This window comes from Lutra lutra, chromosome 7 (genome assembly GCF_902655055.1).
Source record: "Lutra lutra chromosome 7, mLutLut1.2, whole genome shotgun sequence".
NCBI lineage: Eukaryota > Metazoa > Chordata > Mammalia > Carnivora > Mustelidae > Lutra > Lutra lutra.
In genome coordinates this window covers 39,768,974-39,786,940 of record NC_062284.1, presented here as the reverse complement: position 1 = coordinate 39,786,940, position 17,967 = coordinate 39,768,974, and the positions used below count along the sequence as shown (strand labels likewise).

Here is a 17,967-nt window from a genome sequence, read left to right as displayed (position 1 = left end):
TTTTAGGCAGTTTTTTTCCTTTCCTCCCTCTCTCCTCATCTAGTCTGGTAGGAAATCTGATCTTCAACTTCTATTTGGCACTTCTTTTCCAGTGGACCCATCAACTTGTGCCAGTACAGGGTCTTCGCGGTGGAGCATGCACTTCGTTGGTCGAACGATCACCTTGCAACCTGGGTCCCCTTGCAATGACTTTAGAGGCTACTGTGATGTTTTCATGCGGTGCAGACTAGTAGATGCTGATGGTCCTCTAGCCAGGCTTAAAAAAGCAATTTTTAGTCCAGAGCTCTACGAAAATATTGCTGAATGGATTGTGGTAAGTATAGTTTTTATTTATAAAGAAAACTTATCTTAACTTTTTTTTTTTTTTTTTTTTTGGTAATTTCACCTGGTCAGCAGTCACTAGTGTTAAGAGAAAAATCACTTCTTTCCTATTTATACTGGAATTAACTTTATCAGTTCAATTATCCCTGTGTATTATTTTCTTTCAAAGTGGTCAGAAACCCCATATGTATATTATTCATAGAGTACATGGTAGATGATGGGGAGTCCTTCTGTTTTACTCTGCTCACTGGTTCTTCTCCTGAGTGGGTTACTTCCTCTTCTGGTCGATATTATTAGGGCATTTTCCTCAAGTTGTCCTGGAAAGGCTTGCTTGCTTTTTATGTTTCTTCCTTGTCTCAATATGACAGATAGCCAGCTGCAGCTTCTACTTTGCTGAAATAGAAATTGGTGATTTTTCTGCAGGTTTTTTCTGTTTCAATATAATTCCTTGGTTTTTATCTTGTCAGTGATCAGAAATGTTGAACAGCTAAGATCCGATATAGAGCGTTTTGCAGATTTGTTAATGATCATGGATGTTCATCTGGCATAAATCCACTGAACTATATTATTTTTAAGCCCACATTTCTCCAAGCTGTACAGATGTTGAATTACCTGAAATTTTCTTAAAAGATTGCTGAGAATGACTATCTGAAGTCACTTAAATATTCATGTTTCTAAGTGATTACATTAAAATATCAGTAGGAAATTTGCAAGTGTATATTTGAACGTGTGCTATATGTGAATTGAATGAGTTTGCTTTGGAAATTGACTTAGAACTCAGGTCCTCCTCCCTTCCCCCATTCCCAAATTGTTTCTTACATTTTTTGTGTGTGTTCGGGACTGAAGATGCCTTAAAGGCACAAAAAAGTCATCTGTGGTTTTTCATCCTTTTCGGTACTCTTGTAATAACATTTGTAATATACAAACTTTGAAATTATCTCCAGTATTAAAATGGTGTTTATTGGGATGCCTGGGTGGCTCAATTGGTTAAGCCCCCCGACTCTTGATTTCATCTCAGGTCATGATCTCAAGGGAGGTGAGATTGAACCCCAAGTGGGTTCTGCACTCAGCAGAGAGCCTGCTTCTCTCCTCCCTCTGCCCCCCTTCGCACATGCACACACTTGAACGCACTCTCTCAAATAAATTAATAATAAAAAATGATGCTTCTTAAACATATGAAGAATAATACTCCACTTGTTAGAGTGTAGGATTTTTAGATTATATCATGATTATGAGGTAGAAGGATCATTGAACCTGGATTTAGGAAGCCTAGGATTTATTTATTTGTTTTTGGAGAATACTTTTAATTTTCCTTTCCTTTCCTTTTTTTTTTTTTTTTTTTTAAGTGCTTTGTCCAACATGGGGCTTGAATTCATGACCCTAAATCAAGAGTTGCATTCTCTACCTACTGAACCAGCCAGATTCCTCTAAGAGACCTAGGTTTTAAACCAAAAGTGGGTCAATTGACTTAGGTCTCCTTAAAACATGATATGTTACTCATTTTCTTACTCCTGTGCTTGGTGCATAATAGGTGTTCAAAAAAATATCCATTAAGCTGAAGGTGCCTTTGGCACTATGGCAAAGATGAAAGAGTATAGGCTTGGGAATTGTGCAAGGATTCATATCATCCTCTGGCATTTGTCAGATATGTGACTTTAAGTAGCTTACCTTTCTTGGTCCTTTACTTCCTTCTTTTCAATTCAGATCCAGACCCCCCCCCCCCCATTATCTCTGATAAGAGTAAGTTGAGATCTGGTATACTTGTCAACTATAGAAGACAATATTTGAAAAAGTAATCTGATAATGGAGATCTCAGAGGTATGTTCTATTTGAGTGTATGTTGTGCCAGATATTTTAGGTTTTCAAGATAGTGAATCATATCTAAAAATAATGTTTTTTTACTTTTCTCCATTCTCTCTAATTTTGATTCCTTTATTTAGCATATCAAAAGCTCCTTCATTCCTATTTCAAAAATATTTAAGGGAAATGATTTTTTTAAAAGTATTACTTTTTTCCCCCCCCAGGGTTTTTTTTTTTCTCCTTTTTAAGTGGGCTCCATGCCCAGCATGAGGCCCAACACAGGGTTTGAACTAACAACCCCGAGATCAAGACTTGAAATCAAGAGTCAAATGCTTAACTGACTGAGCCACCCAGATGTCCCTAAAAGCATTTTTAAAACGTTTTTTCATATTTAGATTTGAGGATTTAGTGAAATGCTTCTTAAAATGAATTAGCAATATGAAGTCTTTTCTTGTGTTCTGAAACTGATTAATCAGGCACTTTTAGTTTTATACAAGTTTGCCTTAAGTGAGTGTAGAATGCTTTCATTTTATGTCACTGTTGACATTCTCATGCCACTCTTTCAGATAGCATGGTCCATAATGCTTGGAGAGAGCCAGCAGGCTGCTGCTGCATTTGTGGGCATTCCCAGGCCAAACAGTTAAGATAACAAAAATCCAGGGGCGCCTGGGTGGCTCAGTGGGTTAAGCCGCTGCCTTCGGCTCAGGTCATGATCTCGGAGTCCTGGGATCGAGCCCCGCATCGGGCTCTCTGCGCTCTCGGGGAGCCTGCTTCCTCCTCTCTCTCTGCCTGCTTGTGATCTCTCTGTCAAAAAAAAAAAAAAAAAACAAAAATCCAGTTTCTTAGAAGTTATTTGTCTGATTTGTGTTCTGTGCAGAGTTCACTTGCATAGCAGAGGTTACATGAATGCTTCATGGTCTGGTTTTTCATCATGTCAGGAAAGTGTCCTTCTAGTTAATAAGCTAGATTATTAGGATGCTGTGGTGTAAGATGCTGTGAAAGGAAGGAGGGTTAGTTTCACTGACTTTCCTTTCTAGTAGGGCCAGTGGCTTTTATCTCCTTTCTGTAGCATACCCTGGCACCTTTACTCCTCAGATTGTGTAGAGTAAGAAGAATCTGAACAGTTTAATACTTTTCAGGGCATGAGTTACTGACTGCTGCTGGTATCACGGAAATGATGTAAGAAAACTTCTACTTTTTTTTCTGGGAAAAGTTTTTGGTAGTATTTGAATGTATTTTTTTTTTTTTTTAAAGATTTTATTTATTTATTTGGCAGATAGAAACCAGAAGTGGGCAGAGAGGCAGGCAGGGAGAGAGAGAGGGGGAAGCAGGCTCCTGGGAGCAGAGAGCCTGATGTGGGGCTCTATCCCAGGACCCTGAGATCATGACCTGAGCGGAAGGCAGAGGCCCTAACCCACTGAGTCACCCAGGCGCCCCTTTTGAATGTATTTTTAAAAAATATGTTTGCTAAATTTGTATCTGGCAAAGAGATAATGATAAACATCCTTTGGATTTATTAAGGAGTCGCCTAGTCCTTAAAAAGTTTGAAAGCGATTACCAAGAAATCTATAGAGACCCTGCATCCTTATCTTCTTTTTTTAAAAACAGGGTTGAGGGCTTTGGTAGTTCTTTTTCACTTTCTTCCATAGTTACTGATGTGTTCACATCTTCTATATCTTTTGTATTAGATTTGACATTGTAGAAAACCATCTTTGACTTTGATTTTTTTTCAAATTTATCATTGTATTTCTCCATCTTTTTGAGGTTTATTTACATATTTGAGAAAGAGACAAAGCATGATTGGGGGAAGGGGCAGAGGGAGGGAGAGAATCTCAAGCAGATTCCACACAAAGTGCTGAGCCCGACTTGGGGAGGGGGTGAGTGGGGGGCTTGATCTCACTACCTGAGATCATGATCTGAGCTGAAATAAAGAGTGGACATTTAACTGACTAAGGCACCCAGGTGCCCCTCTCCATCTTTTTAAAAGTAATCTCCTGTTATTTTGTTACTTTTTCCTTTTTGTTTAGATTTATCAGTTTTTCTTTTTTTAATTATTTTGATAAGAATCAATTGTATTTCTCATTTTTAAATTAATTTCTTCTCTCATATTTTGTTGTAACTTTATGAACCTCAGTATTAAGTATCTGTTCTTCTTTATGAAAGATTGAAGCAAGTGTTTCCTGAGTGCTTCATAGAACACTAGATGTATGGGTTTAGTAGTCAAATGAATCTGGAAAACATTATATACTGTAGTCCTCTCTTAGATACTTATGAGAATTTTGTGGGAAGTCCTACAGTAAAAAATCCTTAAATTTCATTTTCCAAACTTACTTGACACTAGAAATCTTTATTCACATAAGGCTTATTAAATCCTAAATATCCTTAGAAGTTACTTGGGGGAACATGGATTAAGATCAGTAATTCTTGGGGGCACCTGGGTGGCTCAGTGGTTTAAAGCCTCTGCCTTCGGCTCAGGTCATGATCCCAGGGTGCTGGGATTGAGCCCTGCATCGGGCTCTCTGCTCAGCGGGGAGCCTGCTTCCCCCTCTCTCTGTCTCTGCCTACCTCTCTGCCTACTTGTGATCTCTGTCTGTCAAATAAATAAAATCTTAAAAAAACAAACCAGTAATTCTTATTCCTGGTTATTCATTAATTAGGGCTTAGACTAATTAATTCAGAATCTCATGGGATGGCGCTTAAGTATCTGGGTCTTTTAAAAGCTCCTCAGCTATTTCTGGTGGGGAGCCAGGACTGAGAACCAACTATTTATCTAGTACCAGGGGTCAGCAGAATGGCTTATGAGCCAAATCTAGTCCACTGCCTGTTTTTGTGTGGCTCATGGGCTAAAAATATTTTCAAGTAGTTGAAGAAATCAAAAGATATTACTGAAGTAACATTCCTTTGAAAATTATATCAGTTCAGATTTCAGTGTCCATAAATAATGATTTATTGGAGCATGGCCACACCCATCCATTTCCATATTGTCTATGGCTGCTTTTGTACTTTGAGTAGTTGCAACAGAGACTGGCCCCCCAAATCTAAAATATCTATCTGGCCTTTTAGAGGAAGTGTTTGCCAAACCATAATCTAGAGCATTGGATTTCAAAGTGTGGTCCCCTGACCAGCAGTGTCAGTGTTGTCTCTAGGTAGAGACTTGCTAGAAATGCAGATTATTGGGCTTCATCCTTGAGCCACTGAGACAGTAGGTGATGGTGCATGCTCAAGTTTGGGAACCATTTTTTTAGTCTCTGTAGTGTAATGACTCATTTTTTAAAAGGCTTATGACAGAATTTTCTACTCTGGCCTCCTCACATGTTAAAATGGAGGGTGGATGTGGACCTTCATTGTGTGGTAGAATAGGCCACATAGCTATCATTTGTGAAACCTGAACAACAAAGATGCAGTATTGTCATAGAGCTTAGCATATGGTAGGGATTCAGTATATATTTGCTAGATGAATGTAGCAGATTTCTTAAATGTCATAATGTATATGGAAAAGAATAAAAATTGTGCATATTATCTTAACTTTGAAGCTATAATATCTTCAGGTTTCTCTCAGCGGTATTTTATCCTGCTTGCTCAGGCTACGATGAAAGTAACTAAGAGATGAGGAGTCAGTTGCTTTCTGCTTGGCAGATTGGTGTGAGGGGTGGCACGTGGGGGTGTTCAAAGTCTAGACGCCAGTATATTCTGAAGGATAGAAGGGAAGCCTTTTGTCCCTGCAGGGTGGCAAAACTGGCATCACCACAAGGAGCTGTGGGCCCAAAAAGGCTTTGTGAGCCACAGGAGGTCTAGAGTCATTTACGGGGAGTGAGTTGTCAAACTCTGGAACATTCACTGAAACGATTATCTGGTTGAGTTTTTCTGGAGATTTTTTAAGATTTTATTTATTTGTTTTAGAGAAAGAGTGTGTGCGTGCTCAAGTGCATGCTTACGCACAAGAGGGGGAGAGGGGCAGAGGGAGAGAGAGGCAGAGAAGTGGGCTCTGCACTGAGTGCAGGGCCTGCCACGGGGCTCCATCCCAGGACCCCAAGATCATGACCTGAGCTGAAACCAAGAGTCAGGTGTTCAACCCACTGAGCCACCCAGATGCCCCATGGGGATGTTTAAAATACAGTAAAGACTCCTGTGTCTGGAGAGACTTGAGTGTATGTGTTGCTCCTTCTTCCTCACAGTTTTCTTTTGGGTGATACCTCTTTTATCATTTTATAATCCTATAGGTCCCTTTTGTTTATTTAGATTATTAAATAAAAAACAATTATAATTAGTACATAATAAATTAGACTGGTAAATTTTGACCTTTTAATTTGTAATTTTTACTTTTTTTTCTACTTTGTGTTCTTTTGGCCATGTAAATGACTCTGTTGAATAATGTCTGTCTGTTTCCTTTGTAGAATTATTTTCTTAGACTTGAGTTAGTGCTTGGTAACTGCAAAGCTGTGTGTTAACCTTTTGGTTATCTTCTCTTTGTCTCTTAAGTTTCACTCAACCCCCTTGTATCTATGAAAGGCGAGAGTTCACGCATAATTTACACTCATTAAATGTTTGTTGAGTAAGTGATGGCTCTCCTTTCTTTGATATTCTAGCAGGTGGACAAATTGTGGTCTTTTCTTTACAGCTGAAACACATATTTTTCATTTGTTAGCCTGGTTTGGTATTCTTTCCTCTAATTTTATAGTATGTATAATTTCACATTTAACCAATTCTATGATAATTCTCTTTTAAAAGGAACATTAAAAATACCCTCAACCAAAGGTGGTTTATTTATATTTATTTACTTACTTATTTATTTATTTATTTATTATTTATTTATTTATTTATTTATTTATTTATTATATTTATTTACTACGCTCTCAAATACACCATTGTTTTGTTTGTTTAGTTTTTCTTGCTGTATTCTCACCACTGTGACATTTCGTTTCCCCACACACTAAACTCAGAGGAGCTGCTATTGTCGTCACTAAAACATCTCAGGCTGTGGGCTTTTGAGATACGTAGTTAATTACCTGGAAAAATTTGGAGGAAGTCCAAGAACACTGCTAAAAGGAACTGGAAGTCCATTGGGAACCGGATGCCATATTTTAGTAAATGTTTATTGATCTCAACTGGACCTTCAACTTTTGACTTTTGTTTTCTACAGTTATAACCATAACTAAATCCAGGCTTGCTTTCTTATCTGCTTCTGTTCTTCTCATACTACTTGCATCTTGTATTTAAAATGTCTTAGGTACTAAAAAACTAGTATCAGAGATATCAAAACCACTATTTTTTATATCCTATCTCAGTCTTGTCACATTATTTGTGTGGGCAATCTAGAAATAACAAATGAGCTGTTTAGAAGTGTTTATAAGAGTCGGTGTTTGCTGTAGTGACTCACTGGTAATAACTAGTCCAACAGGTACTTTTTTGTGGGACAGGTACTAAGTTTATATCATATAAATTCAGGGAGCCTTTAGTCCAGTCTGGATTCGAGAAGACAAGCACAGAGAAACGTATTTTCATTTCTGCCTGGTGTTTTCATAGAAAATAGGGAAGACCTCTTTAGGGAATATCTCTTTAAGGAGGTGATACCAAAACTAAATTCTTAAGGACTAGTAGAAATAGAGCGTACAGATGGATGTTTTATGAATAGGGAGGATCTAAAAAGTCACATATTTTTTTTTAATTAAAAAGTCTTGTTTTTACTTTTTTTCTTTTTGTAAGTGTGATTATCCTTTTTTTTTTAATTGGCAAAGTAATGCATTGAAAAATAAGCCACCTTTTCCCCCTGAAGCCCAGTCTTCTCAAGATGATTTTTTTGTATATTCTTTAGAAACCATCTATACCATTACAAGAATGAATGAATGAATGAATGAATGAATTTATTTATTTATAGAGAGAAAGAGAGCATGAGTGGGTGGGGAGGCGCAGAGAGAGAGAGAGAGAATCTTAAGCAGGCTTCACACCCAGTGCAGAGCCTAATGTGACACTCGATCTCACAACCCTGAGATTATGACCTGAGCTGAAATCAAGAATTGGATGCCCAAGTGACTAGCATCCATATATATACATATACCTATATACATACATGCATGTGTGTGTTTATTTTCTTATTTATTTTAAATCTATTTATTTATCTTAGCACAAGCAGGAAGGGCAGAGGGAGAGGGAGAGAGAATTCCAAGCAGACCCCATGCTGAGTGTAGAGTCCAACATGGGGCTTGATCTCATGCCCCGAGATCATGACCTTAGCTGAAACCAAGAGCCACTTATTGAACCAACTGTGCCACCCAGGCACCCCCCTCATATGCATGTATGTGTGTGTGTGTGTGTGTGTGTGTGTGTGTGTATATTTTTAAGTAGAATCATATATGTGCTTTGCTGTACTTGATTGTGCTCAAGTTTTTTTTTTCCTCCCTCCTGCTTAATGGTTTTAGAGATCCTTGGTGGGACGGTTTTAAAGAAGGGTTTTACAGAGAGGAATGGCATAGTCAATTCCATATTTTAGGTAGTTGTAACACTGATGACCATGTAGAAGATGGTTTTGAGCAGGGAAAACTAGAGGGAAGGAAATATGTTAGAAAATACAGTGGACTTTAGGAATAGATGTACATCTCCTGTGGCTAGCACATCATCCTGAAAGTAGGAAAACGATTGATTCTTGGTGTTTATGGATTGGATCACATTGGAGGTAATACTACAGGATCCCAGGATCCTGGGATGAAGCGCCATGTTGGACCCTCTGCTCAGCCGGAAACCTCTCCCTCCTCTACTACCCCTGCTTGTGTTCCTTCTCTCGCTGTCCCTCTCTCTCTGTCAAATAAATAAATAAAATCTTAAGGGAAAAAAAAAAAAAGAAATTAATCTTATATGTGGTATCTGTACACTTCCCAAAGAACAAATGTTCTTCAGAAATTAAAATGTAATATATATATTTTATGTAATATAAAATATTCTAAAAATATTTTGCAGTTTTTTCAGTAGAAAAATCTGTTTATTTCTAGATTTATTGGTGGGCAGTATTACTTATGGGAATTGCCCTGATCATGCTAATGGCTGGATTTATTAAGATATGCAGTGTTCATACTCCAAGTAGTAATCCAAAGCTGCCTCCTCCTAAACCTCTTCCAGGTAAGACACTTTGAGCAAGATATGTTTTTTTATAACTTTGAACTGTTCAGCAGGTAGAATTGAATGATAAATGGGTCTTTTAACAAATTTCATAGTACTTTCTCTTTGAGAATAAGATTAATAGATGAATTATTTGATTTTTAAGTATGTTTTTTGTCAATCCAATCTAGTTTGCTAATGGCTACCAATTTAATGCTAATCTGTCTTGAGTCACTAAAAATATTTAGATTTGGACAGTTATATTTTTGCCTGATACCTGTTTTCTCTTTTCTTATTTTTTGTATTCTAAAATCTTCCCTTCTTTGTTTTTATTATGATAGGCTACTTCTAAATGATTGATTATTCTAATAGCTGTGCTTCTGTTATTGTTTCTGTTGTTTGTGCTCTTGAAATATTTTCTGGCACATAAATTCATTTTCCTGAGGGGTGGTGCTTATGGGAAAATAAAGATAACAGTCTGTGGGAAGGGCTTAGGATGGAGGCTTCAGTCACCAAGAAACCGTGGTTTTTACTCTCCGTCTCTGAAAACAATTCCTGAGGTTTGGGGTCCACCCTGACCTCTCATGGAGACACAGCATTGGGAGGAGGCTTTCTTTACATTCGCTCCAGGGATTTGGAAAAGAAAAAGGTTAGGAAGCAACTGCTCCAGATTATTTAGTTCCCATCTGTTTGTGCCTCACCTTCCCCAAGCTATTTGTGGCTTCTGTGCTGCCCTCAGAAATGCCTGCGCCAGAACTGTTCACTCTAGGTGTGGAGCAGACATGGTGCCATAATGGTGGGGGAGAACGAGAGGTAAATGACAGCTGTCCCTCTCCTGCCTCCCACAGACTTCTTATAAACCTCTCACCTCAGGCCAAGTCTGATACCCTATACAAAGTAGTTTAAAACTAGGGGTTTCTTACAATTTTTCCCTCAACTGTTTGCCTAAATTTACCTATCTTGGCACAAGAGAGCTCAGTAGTCATGCTTGGGACAGTGTCTTGGTGGGAATCAGAGGAAATGTGATTTTGATGTCATTGCTTTTTGTAAATTGACAGTGTGAGCACCATAGAATTTATATTAATTTCCTAGGGATTTCTAAGGGCCACATGACACTCATTAGATATGTTACCAATTAGGATCTCATGCAACATAACAGTTTTTTTTACTTGATTTCACTTTAAGCAAATTCTACCTTTAAAAACTTAAAAAAACAAAAAGAAAGAAAACCAACCCTAGCAATTATCGAATCCTCCCCAAAAGCACTTTTACATGAATTGTCATATAATCCTCACAGATTACATAGACAGGCTGTAGGAGTTCATTATTACCCCTGTTTTACAGACTAGGCATCTCAGTTTCAGAGAGTTTAAGTCATTTGCTCAAGGACTCTGTAATTTATTCCTCATAGATTCTGTCCTCAGAATATGTATTAACGTAATAGTTATGTCTGTTGAGCACTTGAAACGTGCCAAGTTAACAGTGAGATGTGTTGTAAATATAAATTATCTACCAGACTGGGAAGACTTGGTATACAGGAAAGAATGAAATAGTTTATTAATACTTTCTTGTATTCATTACACCTTGAGGTGATGATATTTTGCCTACGTCAGATTAAGTGGAATAAAAAAGTTACTAACATTATCTTGCCCATCTTTTTGATCTTTTTCATTATGGCTACCAGAAAATTTAAAATTACATATATGAGTTGTATTTCTGTTGGATAGTGCTGATCTAGAACCTTTCTTATTGAATCGACAGCTTTGTTTTTTAAGATTAAAAAGTGCACAGTATATCCATTTTACTTTTGTTTGTGATTCACAGGCACTTTAAAGAGGAGGAGACCCCCACAGCCCATTCAGCAACCCCAGCGTCAGAGGCCCCGGGAGAGTTATCAAATGGGACACATGAGACGTTAACTGCAGCTTTTGCCTTGGTTCTTCCTAGTGCCTACAATGGGAAAACTTCACTCCAAAGAGACACCTATTAAATCATCATCCCCCAACTAAACCCTCACAAGTAACAGTCGAAGAAAAAATGGCAAGAGATCATGTCCTCAGACCAGGTGGAATTACTTAAATTTTAAAGCCTGAAAATTCCAATTTGGGGGTGGGGGGGTGGAAAAGGAACCCAATTTTCTTATGGACAGCTATTTTTAACCTAATGGCACAAAGTCTTAGAATATTATTATGTGCCCCGTGTTCCCTGTTCTTTGTTGCTGCATTTTCTTCACTTGCAGGCAGACTTGGCTCTCGATAAACTTTTATCACAAATTGAAATACATATATATTTTTTTCAACTGCCAATCAAGGCTAGGAGGCTCGACCACCTCAACATTGGAGACATCACTTGCCAATGTACATACCTTGTTATATGCAGACATGTATTTCTTACGTACACTGTACTTCTGTGTGCAATTGTAAACAGAAATTGCAATATGGATGTTTCTTTGTATTATAAAATTTTTCCGCTCTTAATGAAAAATTACTGTTTAATTGACATACTCAGGATAACAGAGAATGGTGGTATTCAGTGGTCCAGGATTCTGTAATGCTTTACACAGGCAGTTTTTGAAGTGAGAATCAATTTACCTTTTTATAATGATGGAGTTGGTTCTGATATTCATCTTGTCTTCATCCAATGGCTGCTGAGAGTGCAGGAGTGACTACGCTGAAGAACACAGTTAAGTGTGCAAACTGGACATATGCAGCATACTACTTCAGAGTCCGTTCTTACGTAAATGTCTGATTTCTGCTTACTTACCTTAAACTTTCTAATTCCAGTTTTGAATTGATAGGTGAAATTTTAATCACGCTTTGGTAGAAATTATGTCAATGAAATGAGTTTTTTATTTGTAGCCTGTTATTTGTGTTTTCCATATATCTAAAGTATGCTAATTATGTTTTTGGTTTTCTCTGATACGGAAAAGAAAAGCTGTGTCTTTTATTTTATCAAAGTATTGGAACAGTTTTTTCAGCATACTATCACTGATCATTGGTAACCACTAAAGAAGGATGATTTGTTCAACTAGTAGTTAAAATTGTAGATAGGCCTTCTGACATTTTTTTCCTTAAAATATTTTAACAGCAGTGAAGGTGAAACAGCACAATGTCCCATTCCAAATTTATTTTTTAAACAGATGTAAATAATTGGCTTTTTAAAGAAAGAAAGCAAAAGCATTTAATGTATTAACAGGCTTATTGCTATGCAGGAATGGAAGGGGACATTACAAAAAGTTTTAAGCTTGTGACATATTTATAGCTTCTGTTTTCCAACTACATCACTTAAATTAGAAGTAAACAGCTATGATTTTTTCTGGCTTCACATAGGAGGCAAATTTAGGGAACGTTGAAAAGATTTGTGTTTTGGCTTATTTTTTCCTTTTTGTTTCTTAAGAGTATAAGGTTTACACAATCATTCTCATAATGTGACGCAAGCCAGCAAGGCCAAAAATGCTAGAGAAAATAATGGGATCTCTTCCTTGTAAACTTGTACAGTACGTGGTGACTTTTTTCAAAATACAGCTTTTTGTACATGATTTAGAGACAAATTTTGTACATGAAACCCCAGATAGACTATAAATAATTCTAAACAGACAAGTAGGTAGATATGTATGTAATTGCTTTTAAATCATTTAAATGCCTTTGTTTTTGGACTGTGCAAAGGTTGGAAGTGGGTTTGCATTTCTAAAATGGTGACTTTTCTTCTGCAAGAGTTCTTAGTAACTTCTTGAGTGTGGTAGACTTTGGAACATGTACATTTTTTGCTTGTAATGTTATCCTGTGGTAGGGTTTTGGCAGGTACACACTGCCCTATTTTATTTTGAGTCTAAGTTAAATGTTTTCTGACAAGAGATACGTGCACTGAACTCTTTCCACTGCAAATCAAGATGTGGTAAAACAAAAGGATCAAGACAAATGAGATCTAATACTACTGTCAGTTTATGTCCACTGTGTTTTATACAGTATCTTTTTGTTCACTTTGGAAATTTTTACTAAAAATTGCAAAAAATAAAGTATTGTGCAAAGATGTAAGGTTTTTTGAAACTTGAAATGCATTAATAAATAGACTTGATGAAATCAACTTGAAGGTTCCATACTCTTTGAACTCTCAGAACTATCAAAAGGAGCTTCCCGTAAGGCAGCTTTTCCTTACTAACTAAGAGAGAGATGATTAAGCAGAGAGGATTGACTCTTTCCATACACATACGGATAGTTTTATTCCAGGTTAGGAGTCCATGAAAAAAATTTATGACTAGATATCTCTGCATCTAGACACAATGATCCTTTAAAAAAAACACTCAACTGATCTCAACTGCTTTACATTACTTCTAATCAATATTCAAAATGTTTAAAAGTCTTTGTCTTGGTAGATGAGCCAAGTCATTTTGGAAACTGTGGTCTTACATATATTTTACAAAGTTTTGAATACTAAGTACCTAATTTATTTTAAAAGCCCATTTTAGTAGTTAGTATGTTTTAAAATTTGGAGCCACCTTTTCCTGTTTTGTCAAAATCATAGCAAAGAAGCAGAGAACTGACATTTCCGTCTTAACTAGAAAAAGAAGTACAACCCCAGACTAGTACCCTGCATAGAATAATCTGCCCCAAAATTTAAATCAAGACCAGTTGTAAATAAGTAGTATTTGTTAGAGTAAATATGCAGTAGTAACTTTGATTTATAAACATCAGAGTGTATATCTTGTTTAATTTTGTTTGTGAAGCCATTAATATTAATTAATTCAGATGATTGCAAATTTGTTGTTTTAAGAGTTGAATGCTTAAATTTGTTTAGAATATTTTCTCCACTCAGTTTTATAAATTCCAACAACAACTCACAAACAAAATCAATAAAATAAATTATTACGGTTTTTGGCATTAGTGTTCCCCATAGCTTCAGGCAAGAGCATACAGTTTTGGGAAGGACTTTTTAAAAGGCAGGACGACTTTATCTGGTCAGTCTTGTTTTCTGAGGCGTCTTCAGCACTTTGTGCTTTGGGTACTTCATTTTTGTCATATTCACAGGCTAGTGAAAACCAAAGGTTTCTTCAAACCGAGCAAACTACTTTTAAGTTCTTTCTCTCTCTGTGCGGCCGGTAAGTTTTAAGATGAATAATGATTATTATTTCTCCCAAGATGGGATTAGTATCCTTGGCAGTGGTGCGGTTGTGGGTGCTTGTGCTTGAGAAGGCTCTTAATTTCTGGTTAAGGATTTCTAATGGAAACTGTAAGAGGGTTGGTGTAGTGGATGCATTACAAAACTGGACAGCCCATCCTCAGAGGTACAAGAGGAGGTGATGTTCATTATCCAGAATTAAAAGGTCAGTGTCTCCCCAGACTGGAGAGCAAGCTGGATACAGTTTCAAAGCAGCTGCCAGGGACAGTTCATCCTTAAAGAAGTCTAACTTTGCAATAAATTGTTTCTTGAAAAAACAGTTTTGACTTCTAAGTAATAAATATGGTCAGTTTACCCCACAGAGCTCAGCTTCAGTTTCGGCATTTCTGGTTTTATGTTCTTGATTAAAAACAACTCCTATTTAAGTCTCTTGCTCCATTTATTACCAGTTTAGGTTTTCTGTTATTGTTCCTGTATCCAGCCCTTCATATTGTTAGGATACTAAATGTATCCTAACAAATGTATCCTTGTGTCCTATATTGTGATGTTATTTGTATGTTTAAGAAGTATACATATGTGCACTATTTTCAGTAGCTATTCATGTATTTTATATTTGATAAGCTCTTCAGAGTGTGTTTTCTCCCATAAAAAACAATGGGATGAGGCAAAATGAAGGGTTGAACAAAATATTTATAGTCTCTGCTCTTTCCTAAAATCTCCGCTACAGTCACAGTGACTGGGGAAAGCAAAGAGCATAATCCAGCAAGGATAAGGAATACTGAAGCAAAGACAACAAGAACACGGTATTTGAAGCTGGAAAGCAGGTGGAGTAGTATCTGACGTGGCAGGCCCAGGGAAGCCAAGTCCTAAGCCAGCCGTAGAAACGTGAGAATGACCCAGTGTACCCTGTTCAGATTTTGAGATATAGCCTCCAAGACATTTTTCTGTGCATGTAGTGAAAGGCATGATAGGAACACTTCTGTACCCACCTTTCTTATTTAATAATGTATTGATATAGTATCTACATCATTTTAATGACTACAGATGTTTCATTCTATGGATATACTTACTGTACATTTGTAAAATTTTCTTAAAATTAACCCACTCCCTTTTTAGATCATTTATTAAACAGCCCTACAAGAAAAATTCCTAAGACTAATAAAATAAATACCTAGAAGTGGAATTGTTGGGCTATAGGTTTTTTAGAGGTCATGGATAAAAATTATGATACTGTCTTTCAGAGAGATTGTACTAAGTTATACTCCTACCATTATCATATAAGAATACTTCCACCATTAGCATATTGTATGCTTTTTTCAAAGGAATCTCTATAGCCAGCACAGGCCTCTGAGATCAAGAATTGAATTCTTTACTGACTGAGCCAGCCAGGCACCCCAGTGTGTTATATATATGTATATATTTTTAAAGCTGAGAGCCCCATGCTTAAAAATTCACATATATGCAATCATATGAATTTATTAGAAACAGTAGAAAACTCTTGCTTAATTGACTTTATTAGCTTTGAACACAATTCAAGTGAAAGTCAAACATAGTGCCCCAGTTGTGGTCTCTAAATGCCATTTTTTTTTTAAGATTTTATTTATTTATTTAACAGACAGAGATAACAAGTAGGCAGAGAGGCAGAGAAAGAGGGAGGAGGAAGCAGGCTCCCTGCTGAGCAAAGAGCCCGATGTGGGACTCAATCCCAGGACCCTGGGATCATGACCCAAGCCGAAGGCAGTGGCTTTAACCCACTGAGCCACCCAGGCGCCCCTCTAAATGCCATTTTCTTGAAAGAAACCGGACTTCCTTGATTTAGATGGCTGATTCCAGATCCAGAGAGAGAAATATACAAGAAGAGCCTAAAAACCTCTCTGTCATACCAGAAAGCAAAAAGCCATTAGAAGTCTGTCAAAAAAAGATTGAGGAGGCACCTTGAAGAAGTTCCTACTGACCAAACTTGAGATAATTTTAGCATCAGTAAGGATAATATCTGCAAGAAATTGAAACTCATGTTTTGTTTTACTCTACAAGTTTACAAAATCATAGTTACCTTTGGAATATGCTCTAAAAGAAATATACCAGCTAAGATGTTAAAGAGGAAGGACAGGATATCACCATTTTAGCCCACAATAGTTAATGGATCTAGGCAAAGATCACCAGTATCTGCTGACCCCACAAAGAGACAGCAAACATTTTGTGCCTCTTAAAGGAAATACATGTACTACTTATGAAGCAGTTCTGCCAAAAGCCGAAGCTGATGCTGATTGAGCCTCCATAACTGATTGCCTCTTTACTAGAAATACAGAAAAGAAAGGAACATGTTAATTGACACCACAAGAGATTCAATCAGCAAAATCCAGACTCTGGAAAACTATAGGACCAATAGCCCTATTTGTTCAATAACCGAATTGCAAGAAAAAAAATTGGACTAAAAGAAACTGACGAGCTATATCTACCAATACAATTTATGGGCTTATTTGGATCTTGACTTGAATAAACATAAAAAAAAATGAGACCATTGGGGAAATCTAGAAATAACTGGACATTTGATGACTTCAAGGAGTTTACTGATTATTTTTAGGTGTGCTAATGGTGTTGTGGCTACATTTTTACAAGGACCCCTACTAGATACAAATTGAAATACTTAAAAATGAAATAATACAGCATTTAGGATCTGCTTAAAAATAATGGAGGGACTGGAGCTGGGTAGTGTGTGGGAATACAGATGAAACAAGGTTGACCATGAGCTGAGAGTTACTGAATCTGGGTGATGGGTACTTGGGAATTCATTATACAGGTACTATTTTTCTTTGTGTTTATATTAGAAATCTCCCATAATTTTTTAAAAGTATGAATCAAATTCATATAGAAACTCCTTGTTTTTATTTTAACAACCATTCATTATAATAGCCTATATTTACAATGATTTTTTTATAATGAGTTTTTTTTACTGGAATTCAACTTGAATCAGTCAAGCTAACATAATTAATTATATTCTGCTCCAGTTGCAATGAATGATTAATTGATTTCAACTGCTAGGGTAAATGCTTGAAGCTGTCAGTCATTCAGCAGTCAGCAAGCGGGCCATTCCATCCCTCTTTGTTCACTAGTTCTTGTTGGTCTTATTTATTCACATTTAACCTGTGTGTCCTGTAGCAGAAGAAACAGAATAAATAACTAGACTCTGCTCTTTCTTGTTGAAATGATAATGATCTCCAGAGGTAGAAATATATCTTTAAAAAGACACCCTGGAGTTGTTTGTTCTGAGTATAAAGAAATTAGAATAATTTGAGTGTAGGTTGTCTTATATAAAAAGTGATTGTGGTACATAAGTTTTTGAAATAATTTTGGGAAAGCAAATAATGAATTAAGCAATTCTTCATTCATTCTAAATGTATATTTTATTTTTTTCCTTTTGTCTTTTGGGCATGGGAGTTTTAGGCTTTGTATTTCTACCAAAAAAGTCCAGTCTTTATAAATAGAGGTGTCTATATGTTGTGATTAATTTTCACTTTGGTTTTGTGATTATAGTTAATTCTTATTTTCTGTAAGTCTCTATTAGCATCTCTGAATAAGTGAATAAGTGAATTGACCTTTTAACCATTCTTCCTGCCCCCCTCGTCCCCGCTTTCCTGAAGT

The 17,967-nt window shown here is 36.7% G+C and overlaps 1 protein-coding gene across 2 annotated transcripts in view; it reads left to right on the top strand.

The window, feature by feature from the left end:
* ADAM10 (ADAM metallopeptidase domain 10) overlaps nucleotides 1-13,293 on the top strand; it is a 134,198-nt gene extending 120,905 nt beyond the window's left edge. For both annotated transcript variants that reach the window (XM_047735763.1, XM_047735762.1), the window contains 3 exons: nucleotides 93-313; nucleotides 9,105-9,231; nucleotides 11,035-13,293. In XM_047735763.1, the coding sequence (XP_047591719.1) occupies nucleotides 93-313; nucleotides 9,105-9,231; nucleotides 11,035-11,129 (443 nt within the window). In that variant the 3' untranslated portion in view covers nucleotides 11,130-13,293. The remainder of the gene's footprint in view (nucleotides 1-92; nucleotides 314-9,104; nucleotides 9,232-11,034) is intronic.
* The last annotated feature ends 4,674 nt before the right edge of the window (nucleotides 13,294-17,967 follow it).